We start from the raw sequence: 12,333 nt of genomic DNA on the forward strand, positions 1-12,333 counted from the left end.
GTAGCAGGAGCCTACTGTCTAAGCGCGGCTGTTGATTTCAATTGCCTTTGGAAGAGCAGCAGGCAGCACTACAGAGGCATCTTTGAGGGTAGTAGATACAACGCAGTAATTTACTTGGAGCTCACGACTGCTTGCTTTTGTGAGGATGTCTTCAGGGCTGCTGTGTCTTAAAAGTTGTACATGGTAATATCACAGCTGAGAGGGAGCTACCTCTAAGAAAAGCATCACATGCCATACTGACTCTTCCTGAGTGAGCAGGCATTGCTTAGGCAACCCAGCATGGAATATTTTTAGTTGGGTTTTCTTGTCCAGAGTATGATGATGGGGTTGAGATTTCCAATCTGCAGCGTACACATTACATTAATATGACAAGGTTAAACGTCATCTTTATAATAATTTTTGCAATGTACTTGGTCGGTTGGAGTTATGAGTAGATTATTGCATGTCTGATATCTACATTAGACCTCGGGGTTTTGCAACGTTTAATAGTGCAGAAGCATTGAAAAATTTTAGTTTGCTAACAGACAGTAAGTAGCAGTTGGGTAGTCTTTGATACTAGTTTTTTTCTGGGATGTTACAATTCTTTTACTCTGATCTCAGGAAGTCTTAAGAACATGAAAGATAAACTGGTAGGTCATCTGTTATGTTAAGAAATTTGATTGTACTTACCAATGTTTAGTACTCAGTTTTGTAAAATTGGGCTAATACTTCAAGAAAAATTTATGCCTGAGGCATACATGGTCATCACAACTTCTTGGTGACCATGTTAAGATATTCTTCAGAAAACACATATTTCATTGATGCTATTCCACCTCTGATAGTTTCTTTTATTCTGGAAGTAATTTCATGGTAAAGGAGAGGGAAAAGACACAGTATTGGCAGATCCACTTATTAACAAAACATGGAATGTACAGGCTCATACAATCACTTTGATCTTAGAAGCTTTGTTACTCTTGTTTTAGAGTATTTATCTGGAGAGACTGTCATCACCAAAAAAAGTCATTAAAGGAAGATCCAGGATTTTTAAAATTCTTAACTACACAGTCTTTCTCCTGACTCCTTAAAATTCTTAACTACACAGTCTTTCTCCTGACTCCTTCTACTGACACTACTGCAGCGCATCTGTAAGTCTGTGGAACAAACGTGGGTTTGTCATTAAAAATTTTAGGTGGTGTCTTCAGGTGTGAGACATGAGAATGGCTCATTTCAGATTGATCATTAAACAGTACTTTTGGTGAGAGTCCAGACTATTTTACAGATAAAGCTAATGAGAAAACAACTTTCAGCATGTATGTGATAGTTTAAGGGGGTATTTAATGTTAATGCTGAACTATAGTAGGCCATAATTTTTTCTTCAGCACTTCAGAAGTAAAAGAAAATATCTGTCAGATACGAAGCAGTTTGAGTTCTGCCTTTGTTGACTGAAGCAGCCCTTTAAGTAGCACAAAGTTACATATATGAAATGTCTCTTTATTCCAGGAAAAACATTGGTGGTTGATGCACCTGATGGACACAAAGCTCACTTCTCTCAACAGACCACGCTTAACAAAGGACTTAGCAAGTCTATGGGATTTCTGTCAGTTCGAGGAACACAGGGCGAGGAAGAGTTTTTCCAGGGCATTTCCGCAGATTACAACTCGGGACAGGAAGATGTTTTCTGTCCTCATAGATGTAAAACCAATGAGTTTGAAAAAAAAGGTCACCTCCATACAGATGTCGCTCCCAAGCGGAAAGTATGGGCTTCCTCCACAGATTTGCTTTGTCCAACTGACAGGGCAACTGAGAGGGACCATGCTGGAGGCTCTCATGGGTACAACCATCAGTGTGAAACATTTACAGTACGGACTTCTACTACCACCAGAAACAAGGAAGCAAGATACTCCGATGGGAGCATAGCACTGGATGTCTTTGGACCACAAAAACTGGACCAAACACGCCATGTGCCTGAGACATCAACTTCTGCAGCAATATCAAATGCCTTTGACAGAATAAGAGAGAGACAGAAGAAGTTGCAGCTTCTGAGGGAAGCTATGAATGTAGAAGGTTAGTAAAGCTTTTTCATTTCCTGAGTATTCTACTCATTAAACAAAGATTTCTTTTTATGATAAATCTGAGTTTTCTTGTAGCAGCTCTTAAAACTGCAGAGATCTTTGCTTTATCATCTTTTTTTTAGATAAAGTGAAAGCATTAGTACCTCTTGTTGCCAATGAAGATAAATGTGCTCAACCAGATTGCTTACCTAGTGAAAATAGTTGATCTTTATAAATCAGCTAGTATCAAGTTCATCAACTAAAATTAGAAAAAAGAAAAAACAGCTGGTAACAGCCAACTGTCAAGTAATTTTCCTTGAAGGAAAATCATCATCTCCAGCTATTAGAGAATAATTTATACTCCAGAGGAAAAGGAATAATTTCATCTCAGATCTCTGTGATTTTGCACTGTATAACTCTGGACTTAAGCCCTTAAATAGGAAATATTTTTTTGTACTCATGTAAAGATCTTTACCTCAGTGGGAATACTTGACAGCAAGTTCCATCAGTTAATTGAAAGCATGCATGGGGAGAAAAAAGGTTGTTTTATTTGTTCTCTGGAAACTTATAAAATGGTCTTTATGCAGAACCCTATAAGGGAACTGCGTATTTCGTTTGCTTGAAAGTGTGACTTAATTTCCAGGGGTTATAAATTTGGGACAGTGGGATAGAAACTGAAAGCAGAGTCAGATCCTGCTTATGATGGGCCAGAAGGCATAACTTAAGTCATCTAAGGTTTATGGTAGAAGAGCTGTATGTGCAGAGCTAGCAGAGTCATTTGTTCAGGTGCATTCAAAATCCATACAGCTGAAAACTCATGGCTGCCTGTCTGTTGAGTGACAGAAATAATTGTGTGAAAATAAAACAACTTATGCTTCCTTTTCCTGCACTGAGGTGTAAACACCTCCTTATTAAGAAGAGATAAAGCCTTTATCCTGGTTTAATTTCTCAAAATGCCTGTTCATGCCCCTTGTGGCTGTCTCAGGAGATGCTTATATTGCACTTGGCATGGGAAGCCAGTTCTTTTTCTCCTATGCATGTGAGCCTTGTGCTCCAGAAAGGAAGAGTGTTATTGAAATGGCATAGGCAGTTTAAAAAGGTACTGTGATTTATGGACAAGTTGTACAGACAAGACAGTTGAAGGGATTTTGTGCTATCAAATTAGCATCTTTCGACGAGGGTTACATTATAACATGGAGTGAACACAGATGGAAATAATACTGTGGAGATACCATTGTTTATCTCAATAGAAGTTTACCATCTGTCATTATCTACTGAGATATCCGATGAGGTATGGGGAAGGTTGGTTGGTTTTTGGTTTAAGAGTCTGAAATTGAAGGGGACTATCTCAAGTATATGAGTCAATTCAGATCTTTGAAGATAGGCAGCTGACAAAGTTTAAGAGAAGGCCACTCCCTGCATTGAGAAAGCTCAATAGCCTTGTTGTTCAGGAGTGTAGCTTTGTGTAGGTTTGTGTTGCACAACAGCAAAACCAGAAGCTTGGCCAAACCCATTGATGAGCAAGAGTTTATCATTCTCATTCAAACAGACTGGGAGACAGCAGAAAAAATAACGTGCCCCTGCTATGCCAACTGAGATAGTTCAGATGTGTGAAACTGTTCAATTCATAAAGGCAATGGGTGAAAGTGCAGTCAGACTGGGAACTTGGGCTAATAGTCATAGGAGCCGAGTGACAAATCTGTATAGAGAGAATTGAGGCAATAGCTAATGACTCACTGCCCATCCTTCTGAATTCACAGTCATTACTTGCTAGAAAAAAATGAAGGTACTTTCTCAACAGGTAGGTTGGTTGCAATGTTCTTGTCTTCTGAGTCTTCTGCTTTCAACAGAGGAAGGAGGTATGTTTCACTCTTGGAAGTTAGGAGTGTGTGCTGTGCTGTTCTATTTTAGGCATGCTCTTTTTTATTTGTTTTTGTTTTGTTCCGGTAACTGCTTAAAGAAAAGTTTTGGGCCAGAACCTAGTTGTGAATTTTTGATGAAAGCCAGTGTAAAGGATATTTTAGTAAGATGGATGAGGAATGTTTTTCCACAAAGCAGTTAGTTGCTATTGTGTTTCACAGGGCTTGAGAAGCCTGAATGGAAGTAGTCTGTCTGTTCCGCTTTAATGAGCGGATTCATGAAAACCTTAATACGTAAAGTCTGCTAGTCTGTTAGGACTTCTTTCCCTTTTCCTTTTTCCTCTTTTTTTTTTTCCTTGTTCAGTGTTCCTTATCTCCCATCTTGTTGACAACAGAGAAGTCCCCTAGACCTTTCATAAAAGAGCTTATTGCTAGCTTCATCTGTCAAAGGAATGAAAAATACAGTCTGTTACAAGTTTTTTGTGCATTCCCATTGCATGCAATTTTCAAGCACTTGAGTAGACAGATATTTCCAAATGTCAGACATTATCAAGTGTATGTGGAATTGCTCTTCTGACATAAAACTAGCCTAGCTGAGAGAGATGAGCAACTGTGTGGAGAGCTGTGGTAAAATGTCACCTATCTTGATGAAGATTGTGGTGTCAATTTCTTGGGTAGCACTTGATGCAAGGGTATCTTGCTGCCTGGAGCTGGTAGTCACATAGCAAATAGGTGGGCAACAACTAGAAATGGAGTGGAAAGAAGTCCACAGAAAATGACAGCAACTGCTACTCTTTCTCTGCATGAGATACAGCATGACCTCAAAGGAGAGGTATTTAAAGGAAAAATGGGGGGAAAGAATAAGGTATGTTGAAAGCTTGTGTAGTCAGGAATAAGGGTTTTGTTCAGCTTGAGGTGGAGGAATGGGCAAGGAGTCATGGAAACAGGATTGGTCGTTGGGTTTAGTAGAGAGGACACAATGTACCTTCTCTCTGGCAGATTTGGGGATATTTTCAATTTGGTTGGGTCCAGGTCTAGGTTACAGTTAAGTCTGTGTAAGCTGTAGTAAGCCTCTGATTTTGGCTATGTGGTGTTTTTCAGTTTTTGAATTGTGAAATGGCATTGGACTCTCTGCGGGTTAAACTTTGCCAGATAAAACTTCCCTTCTCAAACCACAAAGGAACTTAAGTGCCATGTGGCTTATTTCTTCTTTAACTTATTTTGGGTTAAGCTGGCAAACTTTTGTTATTCATAAAACCTTAAGGAGCTGACTGTCTTGGAAAAAGAAAATGTTTTCATGCACAGGCTTTTGTGTGCCAAGCTTTCACTCAGAACAGATTTTTTACAACCCAAATTACAAAAAACATGAAAAGTAGAGTTTATAGTGGAAAGAATGAGAGAGTTTTAATTACAACTACGCTGTAATAGAGTAGTTTGTAGTGAGCTGCAGACCATCCAAACTGCACTATAATCTACAGTTGGAATATCTTGGATTTAGCCTCACAAGCCTTCCAAAGACAGTGTCTTTGTAAGTGCCTTGCTCATGAGCTTGCTCCTTTGTGTGTTATTCTGCTGTACAGTTTCAGGGTTGAAGCTGTTTCTTTCTTTCATGAACAAAGATGATTGTTCATGATTAGGTGCTTAGCCGGGTGGGGGCAAGGCGAAGGGAAAGAGACTGCTATTTTGACTTTGGGTGTAGCCAATTCTGAACACTAAGAACAGACTCCAAAAATACGTGCTAATCTTGCCAAGAGATGGGAGAGTAAGTTCTGCATTTCCACTGTTACTGTTCATTCTTGTTTTGATTATGTAGGTTTTGTGAGCTCAGGCAGAAATGTTTAGAGTTGTGAAGTTGTTAGGTGTTAAACCCGGGAAGTTTATCTGTATCAGGAGAGCAAATTTTGGTTTTGTTCTTCTGAAACTTGGGAGTTTGTTGCTTGGCACCAGCCGGTAGTGTCCCATTTTAGAGAGAAAATAATATTCTGCCTTTTACGTTTTGCAAGCCTACGTTGCCACTCAAGAGTATGAAAGAGACATCTGTTCTCCCTTGCTTGCAGCTTACTTTGCCTTCTCACCCACAAAATTGATTATATCTTCTGAGATTTATGAAGTGTAGATACTCTTCAGTTTTCGTATCTCAAGTCTACCTTCAAATGGCATGATAGCAAGGCAAAGGCTGCAAGATGGTAGCCTTGTTTGAATCTCTCCCTTTTATTTCCTTTGGCAGCTTCCCCCACCTTGTTTTGAGTGTATGTATAAGTCAAAGTGGATTGGTTTATGTGTTACTTGAGCAAATGTGCATTCCTCTTTTTTATATGCAGCTTTGCTTATGAGGGTGTTGTAAATGAGATGCACAAGGAAGCAAGGCATAAAGATTCCCTACGTCCTGGTGGAACAGAGGAGCTGAAAACCAGTTAGGAGAGTAGTAGTATAGCTGCCTGTGGGTTAAATAGCAGACAGGGAGGAAAAAGAGGGGAGAATACCAAAAAAGCTGATCTTGCTGAAGCTTTGGAACACTGAGTCCAGGGGTGAGGGAATGGGGGTGGTGGTTTGGGAATATTTTCAAGCCTTTGTTAAATGTTTTTGCAGTTGGGAACCATGTGAATCCCAGAGCCTCAGGTTGTGTTTATCCATCTGTCTTTTTACCTTTGGTTTTTGCAACTGAAAACCCAGATGATTAAGTCTCTTTTTTTGATGTTTTTTTGTTTTGTTTTGTCCACTTATGGTGCTCTGCTTCATACATTCAGCAAGCAGAGGAAGTAATGTTCCCTGTTTTCTGGAGGTCGGTCTCTGCCTCCTAAGTCTTCTGTGTCTTTTTCTCACAAAACAATGTTTTCATTAGCTGTACTGAAGATCCATCTGGACCCCACTTATAAAACTTCCATATTATGACTGCATGTGTTTGGGTGGGAGTGATGGTTAGGGATACTCTAAATGTCCAGATTAAAAAAAGAGAAAAAAAGCTCTTTTAGTTTGAAGCTGCGTTTTTGAATAAGGGAAAATTTCTGCAGGTAATCGGGCAGCTGTTGGTAGTAAATTTGTCCCAGCAAATTAAACCCAAGATATTTGAATTTGGGAGCTTCTATAGACATGGGTTAAATGGGAGATTGGGTTTAGGGCAAAAGAGGAATAGTTGCTTTACAAACTTTAAGGTCAATGAAGTGTGCATACTTTCTTTTTCTCTTGAATTGTATGTACTGGGTTCGCATGTAGGCTAAGCAGAGGAAATGAGTCATGCACAATGGTATGTATATCTGTTTGCATGTGAAAGCAAATTAAGGCTCAGTTTACACTGCTTATGATCATTGTTCTGCAGTATGATTTAAATTCAGTGATGGCAAAATAGATTCTCATGTAGTTGGTATGTTTGGTAAGGATAAGGTTCAGTCAGAACAATGTTCAGAAATCATATTAATGAAGCTGAAGGGTAGGTAGACTAATACCATTTTAGAGAAAAACTTCCAGTTTTTAATTTTACTGAGGCTACGGAAGCTGGCTTTTCAAGGGAAAAGAAATAAATGCTTGTGGGATTTCTATAAAGTACAAGTACTCTGGCATCAGCCACCATTATTGTGTTCTGAATTACGTAGTTTAACATAAGGTAGTAAAATAGCTCTTACAATTCCATAATTGCCCAACAAAGTGGCATCTGTTTTGTCTGCTTTATAAAGCTTTCAGCAGCTCACACAGTCTGGGATTATCAATTTTTGTCAACACATTACATTCTCAGTTGGATAAAACATATAAATCGAAAGAAACAACTTGATTGGCCACACTTTCAGTCTGTGGCCATTTACAAACCTTATTCTGGATGGTATGATACAGACCCAGAAAAAAAGGGTGTCTAAGTACAAGACACCCGAGTTCTTACCAGACCCTGGAGTTGCTGTTTTTAATCTTGCTGTTTTCCTTTCCAGCCTTGCTTTAGAGATCTGTGTTTTCTGCAGTTTTACAAGGCTTGATTTCTTCCTGTCACTCAGATCCTGCCTAGACCCTATGCATCAGATGTCCATTAGGCTTTCTAGGGAATCACCTGGATGGCTGGTGACTTAGGTTGCATACATGCTGCATGAGTGGTGGAAATCTTGTAAGATAAAATGGGCCTGCTCCCCTGGAAGGCGAAAGAATTTGTTTCCCTTGTGTACGTTAGATATGAATCCTTACCAGGGATTTATTCTGGATCTCTACAGCCTTCCTATTAAACCTCTGCTGCCTTGCATGAGATAATTCAAGTTTTCTGAGATGAAAAGAGGAAAAGGAAGACTAAATATGATGCTAACCAATTGGTTAAACTCTGGTGAAAGAAGCAAGTATCAGCCTCTAGTCCTAAAGGACAGTTAATGTGTTTTAAAGGTTTTATAGTAACACTGGTATGTAATAGACACCCATAAACCTCAAAGAGCAAACAAGGGCTCCCTCTGTGTCACAAAATTGCCCATTTACCTCTGCCATTTTCCGTGTCCTTTTCCTTCTCTGTACAGCCAGTAATAATTCTATAATAATGTGTGTTTGAAAACCTTTGTATCTAATGCAAATCATGTGTTCAGGATAATGAAATTCCAAGCTGAATGTGGTTCTCTGATTGATGTTGGCTGAGATGAGGCTTTCTGTAAATTACTTGTCTGGGCTTGCATGTCTTGCCTTGCATAAATAGTGTGTTTTGTTATTTTATGCTGCGTGAGGTGCCTGTAAGCTTTTACTCTGCTGGCTTTGATACGGAGTTTGAAAAAACAGCACTGCAGCACTAAGCAGCACAAACACAAATTCTGATTGTAATGCTTCATTCATCTCTACATTGTGGTGCTACTGTGTGTTAACTTACATTACTAGTGCAAGTTTTATATATTCATTTTAGTTAAAGATTCTTCAAACATGCTTAAGCTCAGGTTTGGTTTTCTACTAAGGTATGGAATGACTTGAAGTGTTTGCTAAGAGAGTATAATTTAAACAATGAAATGTTAAGAAGGGTAACTAATAGAATAATTTTTGCTACAACGTGCTTGATGTGTCGAGATGTTAAATCAGTTCTGAATTCTCTCTTCAGTTCCCAAAAACATACTAAAAAAACCAAACCAAGCAAAAAACCACCACCAAACAAACAAACAAAAAAAAGCCCAACAAAAAACACACACAAAAAAAGAAACAAAGCAGCAAACCAAGGCCATTCAAATATTGTAGGGAAAATTGTAAATATGGGAGATGAGTTGTTTTATTTGTCATCTTTAGCTTTTATTGATGTAATCTTTCAGTTTCTTCCCAGCCAGATAGGCTAGAAATTTGTCCTCTTTTTTGAAACTATTGTGTGAAAAGCTTAACTTTAACTTGATTCTAGAATTGGGACTTTGACCTTTGGAAGCCACTTCTTAATTATAAGTTTGGCTTGGACATGATCCCAAGTGCCTTTTCTCAAGTTAAATCCTATTACAGTTTGTTAGAATTGAGAATTTGCGGAGGAGAGGAGACAGCATAAATTATTTGGGTAATTTTGCAAGTGTACAGTAGTCTCAGTGTTTACAATTTAACTGAATGTTTGCAGGTCTGCGGTACATATTCTGCCCATGCCCCAGAGAAATTAAGTTTGGTTAAGAGGAGGTGAGGTGCTGGGGGAATGTGTATGGGGTGTACATAGACGTGTATATACCGGTAGAGAGCTGGAAGGTGGTTGCCAAAGAGAAGATGCCCCATCAGCAAACAGTTCCCATCTGTATGTATTTTCATCATCATATATATGTCTGTATGTATTTTCCCTAAACTAAGCAAAGAAAAATCTAGAGGATTTACCCCAGATTTCAGGCTGTAGGTTCTTAATTGCCTTTAAACTTCTGTCCCTAGGCAGAACAGGCTGAGAGTCCTTGATACAGACCCATGTGGAAAGGTTTTAAAATGCCTCCAGAAGATGGGAGGAATACCTTTGCTTGAGTTATTGGGATAAGTTTTATGGTCTTGCTTAGGGAGAAAGATATGTGACAAGAAAGGAGGTGGTCCCATCTCTGTCTCTGCTTGTGAATGCTGGAAGAATAGATGTAAACCTAGCTGGACCTCACATGGAGGTCTGCGAAAACCTTGAGATAAGCAGTGATTGGGAATCTTTCTGTATGTTTCTTGGCTCATGATCCTTACCCCTTGGCCTGCAGCAGGATGCCAACTTCTGCTAACAGGGTGAGTCAAGAGCACTCACGATATCAGACCACCGCAAACAAACACTTGTTTTGTGCTTTAACTGCATATTTCTGTTTCACCACTTTACATTTATTTTTTGCAGAACTTCATGTCTTAAAGAACCAGGATGGAGCCACAATTTGTGTGCAATTCAGGAAGCCCAGGTTGCTGACTAGGTGGAAAAAACCCAAATCTTTTTAAAATCTCTGTTATAATTTACTGTTCTCATTCCATCCTCTTGCTTCAAAGTCAGGTTAGCAGACTTGAAAAACCTACAGCTAGTAAAACTACTGGGAAAGAAGAGATCTGTTTTCAGTTAAACGTTTCTGTACTGTAGCTCCAGTATCATGTTTGGATGGATGCCTCACTTAGAGGGCTGGGAGCATTTTAAAAATAAATCTCCAAAAGCTACCCACTGAATTTGGATTTTATTTCCCTTGTTAGGGAAGTAATTGCTAAGTTGGTGGTAGAGTTCTTTGTTGTAAAACTCAGAATGCTGAAAGTAGCCACCATGAAACACTGAAGCACACACACACTCCTACACACCCTGCAGTGATTTCTTTTCATCTTGCTGTAGGCTGGTTTACAAATGTGCAAACTGTATTGCTCGTTTCTGAGAGTAATGTGAAGTTGAGGTTTATGCTGTTAAGCTGTGCAACTGGGATGGGCTTGTGGGAGTAATTGGTTTCATAGGTTGATTGATGACTTTGCTTACTTTTCCCAGTTTTCTTAAAGAATCTTGTATTTGGTGGGACAGCGGGGAACTGCACAACCCAAGTGAGATGGTAGAAATAGGAGAATTGCTGGCTTTTAAGGAGGAAGGTTTTGGAAACAGTCCAAAATTAACATGAACTAGACATTATTCTCTGTCTACTGCATTATCTCACATCTTTCCATACCTTTTTCCTATTTGGAGTTTTCCTTGCTCCTGTAAGAAGTCTGAATGAGTAGTGCTGTTGAAAGCATGTCTAACTTGTCCTTTGACCTAATAAAGATTATGCCGCAGGTTTATTGTTCTCACAGGATTTTTCACCAGGTGTTTTGTTTTCTAGATCTGGGAAATTGGAACGTCTGACTTGCTTTTTGCAGCATCCAGGCTCATCTGCTCATGCATTCCCCACTTTGTATTCTTACATTTTATATTCCTTGCTGTAGTGGTGTGCATTTGTCTTCACAATTACGTGCTTTTTCTCTATATCATCACTTTTGCTTTCCAAAACATTAACTGTAGTTGGACCAGAGACAGCCTTCTGCAGATAAAGACACCTAACGTTTTCTCTCACTTAGGCAGTGAAGCACTGGTAATTCCAAAATGTGGGGACTTTTTATTTTGTTTTCTGCTTTTGTGCACGCTATGTGGTTGTTCGTTGGCTTCTGCATAGGAAAGTTTTGGGAGATTGTTGCAAATGTCAAATGCATACCCCTTCTGTGGAGCCCTTTGCCCCAGTATGTTATTTAAAGAATCCATTGAAAGTAGGAACTGAGGCTGCTGTATTTATTTCTCATCACATGCATCTAGCTGTTCTGGTTAATTAAATATCCTGTAAGGGCTTAGTAATTGATTGTTGATCATATTTTGTGGATATCAAAGATGAGTTGAATGAGTTACAGTTTTCCAGTTCCTGTTTTGTCTCTGCGGATATCTTTCTTTTTCATCATGAATGATCTAAGGACTAAGTCCCGGTGGTTGCTTTCTACATGCAAGAAATGCAAGAAGTGTGCACCAAAGGTTTTCATCCATTCTGTTTGCAGGAGGGATTGTTTTTTGTCTTTGGTTTGTTGTTGTGGTTTTTTTTTTTTTAAAATATTAGTTGGAAGTGATGATGAGAGAGCAGTTGAGAGGAGGTGGCTCTTTAAGGATAGTCAAGAAAGGCCAGGCACACTGCAGAACTCTCAGGCTACAGAGAGAGAATGGGACTGCACAGCATCCACTGAGTGTTTGCTTTCAGACTCTATAACTGCATACAGGCATTCAAAAACAATTTGAAAAGATTTCGAAAAATTTCAAATGTTAATTTGTGTTCAGTTTTTGCATTAGAACTGTTGCTTTCTTACTCTTCTGATACCCTTATTTAAACTTTCAGAGCCTTTGAGAAGGTACAAATCTTACCACAGCGATGTTTATAGTACTTCGAGTGAAAGTCCATCTGTTATTTCTTCGGAACAAGATTTCAGGCAAGGTAAGACCTGTGTTTAAAAACAAAACAAACAAAACAAAAAAACCCACCAAACCCCCCCCCCCCCCCAAACAACCACACACCCCCAAAATCCCAAACTGAACAAAA

The 12,333-nt window shown here is 39.1% G+C and overlaps 1 protein-coding gene across 5 annotated transcripts in view; it reads left to right on the forward strand.

The window, feature by feature from the left end:
- PTPN13 (protein tyrosine phosphatase non-receptor type 13) overlaps window positions 1-12,333 on the forward strand; it is a 126,459-nt gene that overhangs the window by 58,885 nt on the left and 55,241 nt on the right. For all 5 annotated transcript variants that reach the window (XM_056359694.1, XM_056359685.1, XM_056359679.1 and 2 more), the window contains exons 7-8: window positions 1,480-2,043; window positions 12,133-12,228. In XM_056359694.1, the coding sequence (XP_056215669.1) occupies window positions 1,480-2,043; window positions 12,133-12,228 (660 nt within the window). The remainder of the gene's footprint in view (window positions 1-1,479; window positions 2,044-12,132; window positions 12,229-12,333) is intronic.

The sequence above is a fragment of the Falco biarmicus genome, chromosome 1 (assembly GCF_023638135.1).
Source record: "Falco biarmicus isolate bFalBia1 chromosome 1, bFalBia1.pri, whole genome shotgun sequence".
Lineage (NCBI taxonomy): Eukaryota > Metazoa > Chordata > Aves > Falconiformes > Falconidae > Falco > Falco biarmicus.